Source organism: Fundulus heteroclitus, unplaced genomic scaffold (genome assembly GCF_011125445.2).
Source record: "Fundulus heteroclitus isolate FHET01 unplaced genomic scaffold, MU-UCD_Fhet_4.1 scaffold_81, whole genome shotgun sequence".
NCBI classification, from domain to species: Eukaryota; Metazoa; Chordata; class Actinopteri; order Cyprinodontiformes; family Fundulidae; genus Fundulus; species Fundulus heteroclitus.
Genome location: NW_023397263.1, coordinates 395,705 through 410,147, shown reverse-complemented (window position 1 = coordinate 410,147; position 14,443 = coordinate 395,705). Strand labels below are relative to the sequence as shown.

The window sequence follows — 14,443 nt, the reverse complement described above, 5'->3', positions numbered from 1 at the left end:
ATGTTTTCAAAGAAAGTCATTTGAAAGTACATGCTCTAGTTAAACACTGCTGCATGTTTGTTATTTAAGAATCAAGAGTCTGGATTTATTTGAGATTCAGCAGGGGACGATAGCCTTCGTGTCTTTCGGAAAGAATTTGCGTTTAAGTCTATTAGCTTTTTATTTAATGTTCCTGAATTGTTTAACTGATGGAAGCAGGACACACAGTGCATTCCTTGGTTGGGTGGGATCTCTGACAATATGTCTGGTCCTTTTCTGAACAGCAACTCACAATCCCCTGTGCTGTCCTCACCACCTGTGCCAAATCCTTCCTCTCCTGTGCCGTGCAGCTCCCATACCACACTGTCAACGTTGAGACACAAGGTGATTTCAACTGTGGCTCTAAATCGCTTTTGAGCCGCTGAGTAGAAAGTCCAATCTGTTTCAGTTTGCTGCGTAAGAAGACCCGTTGTTTGGCCTTCTGCATCAGGTGGGAGGTATTCTTAGTCCAGGAGAGGTCATAGGAAATGTATAAAACAGCGTGTAGGATCTACACTAAACGTTGACTTATGCCAAAAAGCCGAAAATGGCGTACAGCCAAGAACATATCCTGACTTATAAAATCATGCGCATGCACACCTGCACTCCAGCAAGCAATATCACTTCATAAATCACAACGGCACCTTCACATTTGCGTAAAACTTTGTTAAGCTTGACAACATCCAACTACACACATAATATGATGAAAATTAAGGAACATAAGTGTAAATACTTACTCTGCAACTCACCACTGCTTCAGCCTACATTGAAGAAAGAAAAAATGCTCGTAGTGATGTCACTGAAAACGTCAGTGGGTTTCTTAAAGGAACAGTTACCCCATAATGACAGGGTGGACCGCAATTTCAGGGACACATGCAAAATGTTCAATATATTTATGAAAATACAATATACATGAACAAAATGACTTGTTTTATCAAATAACTTATTGTGGACAATAAAACCATGTAAAAATTTTTTTGATTTAGTATCATTTAACCACTTATTACACACACTGTAGTCAGCCGAGCAGTGTGTGGGACATGCCAAAATCACGTACATCCAATGAAAAGAAACTGTATAAAATGAAGGAAACACATTTTAAGAGACTTGTCATTGTACTGATATGTGTGCAAGTGTTTGGCCACTTATAATACGACCTCAGACTTTCATTATTCTGCTACATTTTCATGATGACTGAGTGAGTCTGATGAGGACACCAAAGGCACTTCATAGTGATATTGACTATGTTGTTCACATTAAAAGAACCTATTAAAAAGTGAACCATATTGCTGTTTTAAACATTTCATGACATCCTTGGATTGTCATTATGTAAGCAGTATTAAAGCATGCCTCTTCTGCACTCTGGTTATGACCCAGCACCTGGGGGGTAGCTACTGTCCCCTGTAGGTTATACCGGAAAGCAATGCTCTAGAGCAGGTATGTCAAAGTTTTTGGGACACTGAGGGTCAAAAAACCTAATTTGAACCAGTCCAAGGGCCAGACTGGTTCAATGTTTATTAAAACATATTGAAATGATTGCACATAGCCTATTGAACCAAGACCTAACACAGTGTATATTATTTAATAATTAAATGAATAAAGCAATATTTTCTTATGGATCTGTCAGTAATTTCAAGTGAAACCATTTTTCAACAGGCAAACAGACAAAAACGAACTTCCTTCAAAGAAAAAAACGCATGTTCTGTACATTAAAAGAATAAAGAAATGTTTTGTTATGGCTCTGTCAGTAACCTCAAGGGAAAACATTTTCAACAGGCAAACAGCAAAAAATTAAATTGTTTTTAAAAACAAAATATGTTTCCTAATATCACAATAAATACATAAATAAAAGTGCATGCATTATAAACTGAAAATGCATTATTGTCCTGCTCTATGATCCTACCGATCACTGCTTTCAAATAGTAAAATAAGAAAAATAATAGGGAAAATTGCAGATAAGAGCCATGAGAAAGAATACAACTGATTTCATTTATTGAGTCCATTCAACTAAAAAATAAATATGAATGAGCAAAATACAATACAATAAAATAAAATACAAAAATCAATGGCCCACAGACAAAACAATACTTCCTTCAAAGAAAAATCAAGTCTTGTACAAACAAATGTAAAAATTTAACTGAATTAAAAACTGAAAAAGATGTTACTGCTCTGTGATGCTCACTTGTCTGAGGCTGAGCCTGATACTTGGTGGTGTCTCATCTTTTGTACAAGTTCATCAATGTTCGGGGTTAGGCTCTGAGCTGAGCAAATCCTGTGCACTCGGGAACACAGCGGTAGAGAGCTTCTCTTTTATGGTCTGGCAGCTGGAAAAGTGGCTTAAGTTTTCTTTCCTCATCTGCGTCTCCCACAGACTCAGCTTGGTTTTAAAGGCCTTCACTGTACTGTACCTATCAGAGATGACACATCCCCGTCCCTGCAGCTGCAGATTCATCACATTCAGATGGCTCGTGACGTCGCAGAGAAACGCCATTTCACACAGGAAAGTTTCATCTCGGAGCTCTGTTGTGTCTTTCCCCTTGCTTTCCATGAACAGACAGATCTCCTCACGCAGCTCGAAGGATCTTTGCAGCACCTTTCCCTGGCTTAGCCATCACACCTCTGTGTGATACGGTAAATCACCCTACTCTGTGTCTAACTCGCCCAGAGTTAGACACAGAGTAGTTACATGTTCCATTTTTAAGGCTTTTCCACACAACGACTCTTGGTGTATGATGCAGTGATAAGCTGTCAGCTCCTTTTCCTCCCGCATCCTCTCACGCATCCTTGCCACCAATCCACTCCTGTGCTCACACATTGCGGGTGCTTCGTCTGTGATTAATCCCACAAGTTTTTACCAATACAGCCCCATCTCATTCACACATCTGGATACCTCTTCCTACAAATCCCGTCCTGTAGTTGTGCCATGCATAGGACGTAATGCCAAAAACTCTTCGGTTATGCTCAGGCTGGAGTCTACTCCACGGACGAAAATTGACAGCTGGGCAGTGTCAGATGTGTCCGTGCTCTCATCCACAGCAAGAGAATATGCAATTAAATATTTTCCCTTTCTAACAAGTTGTTCTTTTATATTGGTGGAAAGCTGGTCTACACGTTCAGCAATAGTGTTTCTGCTCAAGCTCACGTTTGAGAATAGTTGTCTTTTGTCTGGGCACACTGCATCACAAACTTTAAGCATACAGTTTTTGATAAACTCTCCTTCTGTAAAGGTGCCAGGCTGATTTTGCGACCTCTTTTGCCACGATAAAGCTAGCCTTGGCAGCAGCCTCGCTTTGTGATTTGGCACATGTGAACATAGCCTGCGGTGACTTAAGGCCTCGTTTTAATTCTTCCACCTCCGTAGCCTTTGTTCCTTGTCCATATTCTTGTCTTTGTGTTGTTCTGAGAAGTTTGATAGTGCCTTCTTAGATTATATTTTTTCGTTACAGCCAAACTTTCTCCACACAGAAGACACACAGGTTTGCCTTTTACCTCCGTGAACATGTAGTCTGCCTTCCACCTGGGTGAAACCCCCTGTTCTCAGCATCCACCTTACGTTTAGCCATTTTGAGGAGGGGGGTACTTGAAAGTTGATCTCTGCTCTGATTGCTGATGAACAATGAAGCCGCTTGTGCGTGCTGCTGTGACTTCGCGGGCTACCATTGCATTGTGGGGAATGTAGTGTTGGTGCGTGCCAAACGCCAGCGGGTGGCTGTGGCCTGTGGGCCAGTTCTAATAGTAATTAAATATCATAAGGAGGGCCATAGATAAATAATTTGCGGGCCTTGACTTTGACATATGTGCTCTAGACTCTAGAGCAAGGGTCCAACTGATTTAAAAACTGAGAGTAAGGGCCTGGTGGACGATACAAAACAGCAAACAGAAGAGGTTTTATTGCTTTGCTGTATGGATGAGGGAAACTAAGCTTAAATGTTGAAAAGAATTGTAGTTATTAATTGGCCTGGGACTAATTATTGAATCAAACTGAAAGATGGTTGCTCCTCATCATCCGTTATTGTGGAAATGTAAATAATTAGAGGGAGTTGACTCATTTATATTAAAGTAGCCATGTTGAAGCCAGGTTTCTGTGAGACAAAATAAATCAATCTGATTATCAGAAACCATTTCATTAACTAACAAAGTCTTTGGAGGGAGAGACCTTATATTTAATAGACCACATTTAATTGTTTTATTTTTAGGTTCAAGGTGAACCGTATTGATTTTTATTAGGTTTTTATGATTTGTTCCTTTTATATCAGTTTTTGATCTGTTAAGTTTTGGCCGTGGGAAAGACACCGTCTCAATAGGATAATGGGTGGGTAACAGTACAGAAGCTGCAGAGAGGTGTGTTAAACTACGGCTCTGCTTCCTGGTCTGGACCCTGGGTTGTCAGCATTTAGGAGAACTAACAAATTCAGCCAGATTCCTAGAAAGAAGAGCTGCACCATCCAAAGTAGGATGGATGCCGTCTCTCCAGATCAGACCAGGTTTTCCCCAGAAAGTTTGCCAGTTATCAATGTAGCCCATGTCGTTTTCAGGACACCACCTAGACAACCAGCGGTTGAATGATGGCATGCGGCTAAACGTGTCATCACTGGTCAGATCAGGCAGGGGACCAGAGAAGATTACGGAGTCTGATATTGTTTTAGCAAATTTACACACTGAAGCAACTTTAGTGACCTCTAATTGGTGTCATTACTGCCAGTGTGAATAACAATCGCAAGCTGGTGCGCCAAGAACCACCTTAAGATTAATTCACTAAAAGCAGTAGAAGCACCCTACTGTCACTTGTGACAAGAACAACAAGGTACATAAAGTCATAGACTTGGGGCAAACCCGGAAAAAGCAATTCAGTTTGTTCTGGATGAGAATAATGGACAAAAGCTTCAGAGGAGTTGGCCTCCCGGGTCTGGGGGCTGGATGTCACTCTGGGTTATCAGTATCTGGACCTGGGAATATAGGATGTGTGTGGTGAGTGCAAGTGTGTATACAGCATCTATTCTCGTGCGAGGTAATGTGCGTTTGCATGTGGGTATGAGATTTACAACAAAAATAGTAAAAAAAAATATTTACAAAAATATTTACAAAAATCTAAAAAACTCAGAGGTTAACATGGCTCAACAGATCATAACTGAACTTAAAACAACCAAAGTTAATGTCAAGTGCACTCAGCTACATGGACCTGGTTCTATTCCTCCATTTCTCTGCTTAAATAAACTGATTTTCAGGCAGACAAAATGGCCTCCAATGGACTCTTCCATAAACAGATACCCCTAAAGCAGCTTCCGTCTGAACTCACTAATGTTACATTCAATGCATTTTGCAACATCTTTTTGAGTATGGCTATAACAATACAAAATTAAATCCACACAGGATGATTTTACACAATGCCTGAATTTGACTGCATCAAATTTAAGTAGTTGTCTTTTCCCCCCTGCGATAGACTGGCGACCTGTCCAGGGTGTACCCTGCCTCTCGCCTATTGACAGCTGGAGATAGGCACCGGCATCCCTCACAACCCCACAAGGGGATAGACGTGTCAGAAGATGGATGGATAGATGGATGGATGGATGGATGGATGTCTTTTCCCCCTCCTCACCTGGTCCCTTCCCGTGACAGCTATAATTACAGGAACTCTGAATTGATTTAAACCAACAAGGCCTTTGCGTTTGTTAGGCAGTAGTATAAAGCTTGTTACTCCACATTACTCCAGACTTTTTGAATTGAGAAAGCTTACTGGAGAGGAAGCGAAACGTCTTCAACTATGAAAAACAAGTCCAGTTGCTTTGTTTTTTACTTCTTTTTTTTTTAATACAGCTCATTTTTCAGTGATGTTATAAAAGGAGTTGTTTTTTTTTTGTACTTTGTGATACTTTTTGCTGTTCTTTCTATATATCTCTCTGCAGGTGTTGAAGCAGACTCTGAGGATGTTATCTTTTGTAGTCTCTTTTTCCTCTGTTCTATTTTTGTCACCATTTCTCCAATTTAATGTTTTGCCTCACCTTTCTCTCTTCCTTTCTTTCTCTTTTACCTTTCCGTTTCTGTGCCCATTGAATTTTAAATAATCCCAAAGTAATGTCCGATCAATTATTTTGCATACATATCAAGCTGAGCACAATAGCGAAAGCAGTAATGCTCCACATGTGAAAGTAAATCTGCTGGGCTCTCTATTAAGAAAGCAATTCTTAATGCTGCACTGCTAGACAGGACATGTAAAAAAAGGAGATGAGTCTAATCTCAGTCACTTCACATTAGGTTACAAACCCTTCCAGTGGACATTTCATCTGCAAACAGGACCCTGTGCTTTCCAAAGCAGAAAAGGCTCCTCCCTAACTCTACACCCTAAGATTCTGTCCATTAACAGTATCTGTGACAAAGGGCTTCCCTGCGGGACTCCAACCCACACTTTTATTGATAATATAATTATTTTTCCATACAAAGCTATGTCCATTAACAAGTTCTAGATTTCATGTCTGCAATGGTCCTTAGAAGACGAAGGAAACTCTCCCAGAGGTGTGAGTGGAAGATCTCCTGAACAGAGAACTCTGTATCCAGTTCACTCTCATCACTTGGTCGGGTTTCATAGGTCAGTATGACAGCCCCCCTATCCAACAGATTCAACTCAGTACAAGGTGGTATACAGGTAACAACTCTGCCCCTTTATTCACTTAGGATTGCATGGTGTAACCCCACAGGTCTGATATGAATAAAAACTGATGATCAACATTTGGCTTAAGTACACTTGTGGACCACCTCCTGCTTGAAAATGGTGCTTGTTACTGACACCCCATGTCTTGCCCAAAAATGCAATAATAAAACTTAGCTCCAAATCCAATCAGGAAGGCCAGTTCATCCAATAAAGCCCTTCTATTTGACTCTACCATGACTAATTTGGGTGATTCAGGAGAACTACAGAATCCCCAAGAAAGTTGGGCAAATCTAATCTGCCATCCAGGGCATAAGAAAGTACAATTTATTAATCTCACTGGGGAATTTTAAATACTAAGCTGAGACCAAACTGGATGAGAAAAGTTTAAAAAAATAAAAGTTTGTGGGGTGGGGGGCTTATTTGGATTGGGTGGCGTGAATGTAAAATGGTATATAAGAAATGTGATTGGGTTAACCTGTGCTTCAGTAAGGATGAAGATCCTGAGTTGAAGCGCTCATCATGGCTGTAAGATTATTTTATTCAATGCACTCAGGTAGAAGACCAATTATCTGAACCCAACAAAAGATGAAAAAACAATTCCATTATTGTATTATTATCTGGACACTCTAAAAGTGAACCAGGGCAGTTGTCCATTTTATGCTATTTCATTTCCAGTGAAGACAAAGAAAATGTGTTTAATGGGTTACATTTTTTTATAGTAAACCTTACATAATTGTTTACTTTTAACCCAACAAACACCTTTTTATGTGTTAACTGGAAATTAAATTTTAACATAAAGTGGACAACAGTTTTGGTTCACCATTTTGATTGTAGTAGCGGGAATATGATTTTCCCTTTGAAGTAAGTAAACCCTCCCCGCCTCTAATTGTCATTCCTAGCCAGGTCTTGTGCTGGCAAACCAAAAAGGGGCATACCTAGTTCAGTCTATATAAGGAGGTAGGTTCCTAGTTAGGGTTTTGAAGAAGGCTGTAGCTCCCAGCTGATTTCACTTCATGTGATAACATTGGGAGTGGCGCTAGAAGCTTCGGTGGAATAGGGGACATGCTGCTTCTGCTCTTACTGGTAGTTATGTCAGCTGAATTGGTGAAAAATGGTAAGAAATCAGTCTTTAATGCTTTTTTTTTTTTTTTTTTTTTTGCTTTAACTGTCTGCGGAAACAACCCCAAGGTTCCTCATTGCTTTGTTTGCTGTTGTAAATTCCCATTTTTCTGGGGAACCCAAGTAAACCATATTAAGATCAAAGCTTACCTCAATTAGTGTCTTTGTTATTGAACTGTTGACTGTATGAAGATGTTGTCCTCAGTGCCTCTGGTTAACGTCAGCACCTTACAAAATGTGACCCACCACCCAGAGACATTAGAAGGTAAGTCCATGCTGTCTATGGTTTCCAGTAAAGTTAGTTTTTACATCTTTCTTAAAGGGGAAAAATTGTTTCTGATTTTCTCCTTCCATATTGAGTGTATGCTTTGAGGCATCATTGGCAACTGTAAACAATGATTTTCTGAAAGGGGTTGTCAATTTTTCATAATTGAGTGTTTGTTTTTGTTTTTTTTCTTCTCTCAGCTTGCATATCTTAAGTATTTCAAACGGCTAATGTCAAAACACATATTTTGCAGAGCTGTAACCTTGCACTGAAATTATTTTGTCAAACTATAACGTAATGAATTTATTGTAACATGGCTATTTTCCCAGAACGGTATTCTGACCAAAGGGCATTTATGGAGGGAGACATGTTGTTGTTGGTGAGTAAGAACAAGCAATTTTTTTTTCAATTGCCAAGGTGTTTTTGATCATTAGGAAGGTGCAATTTACTGTCAGCTGCACAGCACACTGATGTACAGAATTGTATTCCTATTCTCTCTATATAGTTGTATAAAGCCAAATCTATGCAAGCCATTTATGTACAAAGTAGTTGTGTGGAAATTCTAGGTTTGTCAATCTAAAATAGATTAATTTATTAAAAAAAAAAAAAAAAAAAACATTCTTCCACTGCTGCTGACACAGTTGTGATACACCTTAGCCATTGGTGCATTCAGCGGTGGACAGGGGTCAGCATGAACACCCTGACTGGCCTGTGGCTATGCAAACCTAGATGGACAAACTTTTTTTTTTTTTTTCCCCTCCTGACATTCTCTAAGAACCAGCAGTAGTCGGTGGCAAAAATGTCATGCAGTATATTGTCATAAACCTCCACTGATGCGTCCAAACAAAAGGTGCTCATTTCTCCCCAGATATTAACCCTGAATATATAGAATGCGTTCTCTAGCCTTGCAAACTATTTCTGCAAAATTAGTGAACGTGTTGCTTGTACAAGCTGTTAATACCTGCAAGGTACCAGGAAAGGGTGCAATCTAAGTACTGTCATGAAATTCACACTACTGAATATTCCAGACTCAGCCGTTGGCAGTCTTGTGTCAAAGTTAAGAGGTAACTTACTGGACTGTACTGTCAAGTGCAAAGTTTCATGTAGAGGGTATTATAGCGTGGGGCTGTTTTTTCCAGGAGTTTGGTTCATCCCCTTAAAGTGAAAGCAGCTATAACTGCAGCAGCAAATGAAGAGACTTCTGAACAATTTATGCCCTTACCTCTGTAAATGTTTTGAGGATGCCCTCTTCTGTTTCAACATGACTTCGCACCAGTTTATAAGCAGACAAGCAAATACTTTTGTTATAGTGGATGGATGTTTTTACTACTGGGGTCTCTGCTTTTAACTAGCTTAATTGAGTGCTTGTCTATGCCTTTCAGTCAGCAGTGGGCTTTCCTCCATTCCTTCCTAGACTAAAAATAAACTTGCAGAGTAGCGTCACAACAATATACACCTTAAGACTGCTTATGTGTTTATATTGTAAAATGAGCTGAATTCTTTACAGCATCACAATGATGCTGTTTCTTCCTACTTTGCTACCTGTTGCTGAACAAACCAAATAGTTCAATCAACATGTGATGCAGGGGGCTTTGGAACAGGTGCGACAATACTCTTAATCTAGTGCCTATTGATCAACTAGCTGTGCCTTTTGATTTGTATTGAGTGTGTTTGGCTTTAATGCCATTATACTACTGCCCAAGGTTACACCATGAACATCTCATAACGGGTAACATGACACAATTGATTTTGTTAAAAAAAAAATGCTTCCTGCTGCTAAAACCCACATTGCAGACTTTAACATGTTGTTTATTTGGAACTGGATCTCTGGGGCAGCAGACTCTGCAGAGATGCTTAGACTTCCTTCCCTTGAGACACTCTTGGCTCCCTTCTCGGAAGACTGAGACATTCCCAGGCCAGCCAAGAGACGGTCTCTGCAGTGTGTCCTGGGCTGCCTCTCAGTGGGATGTTCCTGGGTCATTTGTAGCAAATGCCCAATCACCTCAACTGACTCTTCTTGGTGCCAAGGAGCCGTGGCTGTACTCGAGCACCTCCAGGATGGTCAAGCTCCTAATCTCTGAGGGAGTTCCCCTTAGAGATGGGAGAGGGAAGGACTGTAAACCAATCAGTAAATCAAGAGTTTTGCCTTTCGGCTCAACTCTTTACCACAATGGATTGATGCAGCAGCAGGATTGACCTCTCACTCTATTTCTCCCCTCACTCATGAACAAGACCCAAATATACTTACTCCTCCACTTGAGACAGAACCCCTGCCCCAACCTGGGGAGTGGCTTGTCCTCTCCATGTTGGGGCACACCTCCACAAGTGCTCGTTGTGCAGACTATGGCTCAAGTTCTGTTCTCACTGTTAAGTGATATTAGCTGGTCAATTTGTTAGTGGTAGCTAACCAAGACTGTGCTGCTGAGCAAACATGTGGCCTACTGTAACCTTTAACACTGCTTTACCTCAAGAGTTGTTTGTGGTGCTCGTCTAGTTTTTATGCCAGTGATGGTCTTATTCTTGAGAAAAGGGCTCTACTGTTTTTATTCAGACAATTCTAGCCACTCTAAACGCCTCCCTGGGATTAAAAGGACCTTACACGGCAGTATGAATTAATGGATTTTCAAAAACATGTCTATACCTTGAGACCTGCAGCTGGGGCATGTCTACTTGAAATGGACATGTCACCCTTTCAAGGAATGTAGTATTAGATTTCCTTAATATTTTTGAATATAAATCATGTTCTTTCACTAAAATGCTCACTCTTAAAACCCATGCATGTCTGAATTTAGGATATAATGCACAGAACCCCAGCAATTACTTCCTCAATCAAAAATATGCAAAGTCACTTAAGTATAGGTTCTAAACTGCCTTTGGGTTATAGTGTACATGAATGGTTTTGTCTCATTTGTTGTATGTGTTGCCCTGTGATGGACTGGTGACCTGTCCACTGTGTACCCTGCCTTGCTCAACTGACTGCCAGAGATAGGCACCAGCCCCCCCGGTGATCCAGAGTAGGACAAAGCGGGTATAGAAAATGGATGTAAATGTGTATAGACTGACATCCTGTGTTATGGTCAAAACATTTAAGACAACGTTGTCAGCTGGACACCAGTAATTCATTTTACACTTGTATGTCTGCTTTGCAGAAGGACAGGAATGCGGTGGGACAATCATGGACAACCACAGACTTGCCATATGTTATCAGCCCACAAATAAGTGAGTGCCTTGCTTGAAGACTAATAAATCAATGGCAACCACTCTTGGAGTGCTTTGTTTTTATAACTTTTTTTCTTTTTCCAAGACCACAGAACAGATGATATCATAGCTGCCATGGCGATGGTGTCTGAACATACCTGTATAACTTTCCACAAGAGAAACTCTGAGTCAAACTATGTGCTCTTCAAAATCGGCAATGGGTACGTAGAATTTTTCAACCAGGTTTCCGGCATTTCATTTAAACTGGTTAAACCATCAACAAAACAAATGCTCAGCCTACTTTGCAGAGGTTTCGGCTTGGATTCAGATTTTTATTCCAATAAAATAACTGATTTTGTCGCCCATTAGTTGTGCTTCACACGTGGGCTTCATTGGGGGTGAGCAGCATGTGTATGTTGCACCATCGTGCAGTGTGGGCAACATCGCTCACGAGATCCTTCATACTCTTGGCTTCCAGCATGAACACACCAGGTTGGACAGGGACAAATTTATCGACATTGTCCAGAGTAATATCATCCCAGGTAACGTGCTGATGTGTACAGTCTGAATCCAATAAATACAGAAGGGCTCTGAAATGCATATATGAAGCTAGATTCCACACCAGGACGCCACTTGTCTATTTTAAAACCCTGCACCTTTTCCATTATTCCTTCAGATGTATTAAACATTAGAAATGTCCTTGTCCCTCAGAAGGGATGCAGGTCAAAGTCAAATGGGTGCATGGGAACTTTAAGCCTGCGTGGAATAAAATGTCCTTTTGATGCTATAGCTGCTAATGCAGGATGATGTGGGTTGAAGTCATTTTTAAAGTGCATGCATATAAAGTTGGTGTGAATATGTTTCAGGGATGGAGAAAAACTTCAAAAAGCTTGCTGGGCAAACATTTGATATTCCATATGACTACACTTCTATAATGCACTATGGACGGTAAGATGGCTGCTAAAATTAAGTTTGTTTAAATTATCTCAAGATTATATACACATGCTGTTTATTTAATCCTTTCTACTAAATTATGCATTTATACTTTTATACTCATGCGTTGAGCATTTGATACTGAAGTCAGATTCCTGGTATGTGCAGGCTTGACCGACAAAGTTGATTTCTAATTCCAATTCTTGTCAGGTGCTTTTTTTCATCAAATGGAGAGCCCACTATCATCCCTAAGAAAAATGTGAAGGACATGGGACAGAGGGATAGACTAATGGAGACTGACATAAAGAAAATAAAACTTCTCTACAACTGTGGTAAGTACCAATAAACATACCTGCCATTGAGGGGAGATATGGCTCTATTTTGGAGTAGGACTGCTTTCATAGCCTTTTTAGGTAGGATGGTGGCATTATTATAAAAGAGAAACCAATGAACTTTAGTGTGTTGAACTTGTCTTAGATGTTGTCTCATATTGTGGATTTATGAAAATGGTGAGGCATAGGGGTGCATCAGCATTAGTTTAAGCTTGTGTTGCAGCTAGTTTAAAAGATTTAAATGAGTTTTTACAACAGGAGTTAAAAGTACCTTAAAATGATGGATACTTCTGTTTAAGTGTTTAAGAGTAAATGAACTAACCCCCTCCTGTGTGAACACAAACCAAGAGCTGACCCTTTCTTTTTTTTCTTTCCCAGATTCTTTAAACTCTAATGCCACCATGGAAAGCTGAATGACTTTCTCGACCATTGCCTCGTGGTAGTACCTGAACTGAACCATCAGCAGGGGATGGTGACGCCAGCAGTGAAACAAACATTGACTTTTTTTTTTTTATTATTTATTTAAAATAAATGTAACCTGGATATACTTGTTACTTTTTGTGTCCAGTCAAGCACTTTCCTATTGCATAACTAACTTTCAGTCAGATCTATAATTAAAATGCCCTTTTGTTTCAAAATGTAAGTACAGGTCTGTAATAATTCAACCTTCAACATAAGCGGTTTACCTCTATAGATGTACAGTAGATCTTGCATGCAAGTCCTCAAATTGTCATAAACAGCCTGAATATTTAAACCAGTTTTGAATGCAGATCTGGGGCCCGTTCTTCGTACGTCACTAACTCCGTTAGCTGGATTTGATTGTTGACGATTTGTTCGGTTCTTCGAAACTCATCCTGGACTTGCTGTCATAGCAACATGTGTGCAAGATTAAGCCTGCTCGAGAGCAGGTTTATTTCACGTAAACAGGATTAGATCGCGGCTGTATAAGCGGAGGAGATGGATAAGTCTGTCGTAGCCATGTCCATTTTTACGACAGCAACCTGTTGCTGAAGGTGCAAGAATAATTTTAGAGTTTTTCAAATTAATCGCGCACTAAACAGGATCCTTTAGCGCAGCGCGACAGTGTAATTGTAGAGATTTTTCTTGGTGGCTGTTATAAACAGACATCATTTAACGGTGGCTTTTAAAGAGGAAAAAGTTGTTAGAGCCATAAATAGAAAATATTCAAGTTATTTGTATGATGTTTGCTTTTTATTATCATATTCAGTAAGATTTGTTCAGGCCATTATATTGTGAAGTTTAGTTTTACTTTGAAAGGCTTGCTTTCTGTCGAGCCGTATATTGTATTAGATAAAACTATGTATGGATTATCTAGACACGGAGCAATACAGTTTTACAATGTAAACCGTGTATGACTTCGGAAAGGAAAACTTTTTTTTATGAATTTTTTTGGTTAAAATTCCCTGTTTGCACGTGTCCTTTACTTCCCGTATCTAAGGAATGACACCGAAATTTGGATCGCTTGACATGGGTGCCTTTTTTTTTTTTTAAAATGAAGTATAATTAAAGGCTAACATTTTGTAGAATATTCTTGTATTTCACTTTTACTTGTCCCCATGTTCTAGTGGGTCCCGTGGAGGCTCTGACATAAAAGAACAAAGTAAATATGAAACTATTAAAATGCAAAAATTCATACTGTAGTGATAGAAACATCTACCTGTTGCCAGCCCTCTCTCCTGGCTTTAGCAGACTTTGAGGTGTTAACTGTCGTTTTAATTAATGACTCAAATTCGGCATAACCTTCCATTAAAAGGTCGTGTTCTGCTTGAGAGAAAAACTGTGGGTGTTCTTTGAACAGCCAATAGCAGCGCTGCTGATCATTGTTTCTACTATCGATACATTTCCCCTTTTAAACAAACGCATGAACGCGCAGTTATGTCAGATAACTCAATCCAGTGATACTCATAAACA

The 14,443-nt window shown here is 39.8% G+C and overlaps 1 protein-coding gene across 2 annotated transcripts; it reads left to right on the top strand.

The window, feature by feature from the left end:
• Positions 1-7,634: 7,634 nt before the first annotated feature.
• LOC105917046 (zinc metalloproteinase nas-4) lies at positions 7,635-13,151 on the top strand. 2 transcript variants are annotated; one of them, XM_021310139.2, is made up of 10 exons: positions 7,635-7,778; positions 7,989-8,048; positions 8,378-8,427; positions 11,038-11,076; positions 11,198-11,267; positions 11,353-11,467; positions 11,616-11,788; positions 12,113-12,194; positions 12,390-12,511; positions 12,890-13,151. In XM_021310139.2, the coding sequence occupies exons 1-10, from the start codon at positions 7,727-7,729 to the stop codon at positions 12,922-12,924; spliced, it is 798 nt and encodes a 265-aa protein (XP_021165814.2). In that variant the 5' UTR covers positions 7,635-7,726; the 3' UTR covers positions 12,925-13,151. The 2 variants fall into 2 exon arrangements, with proteins under 2 accessions (XP_021165814.2, XP_021165815.2); XM_021310140.2 differs by lacking the exon at positions 11,038-11,076 and having other exon boundaries at positions 12,890-13,143.
• The last annotated feature ends 1,292 nt before the right edge of the window (positions 13,152-14,443 follow it).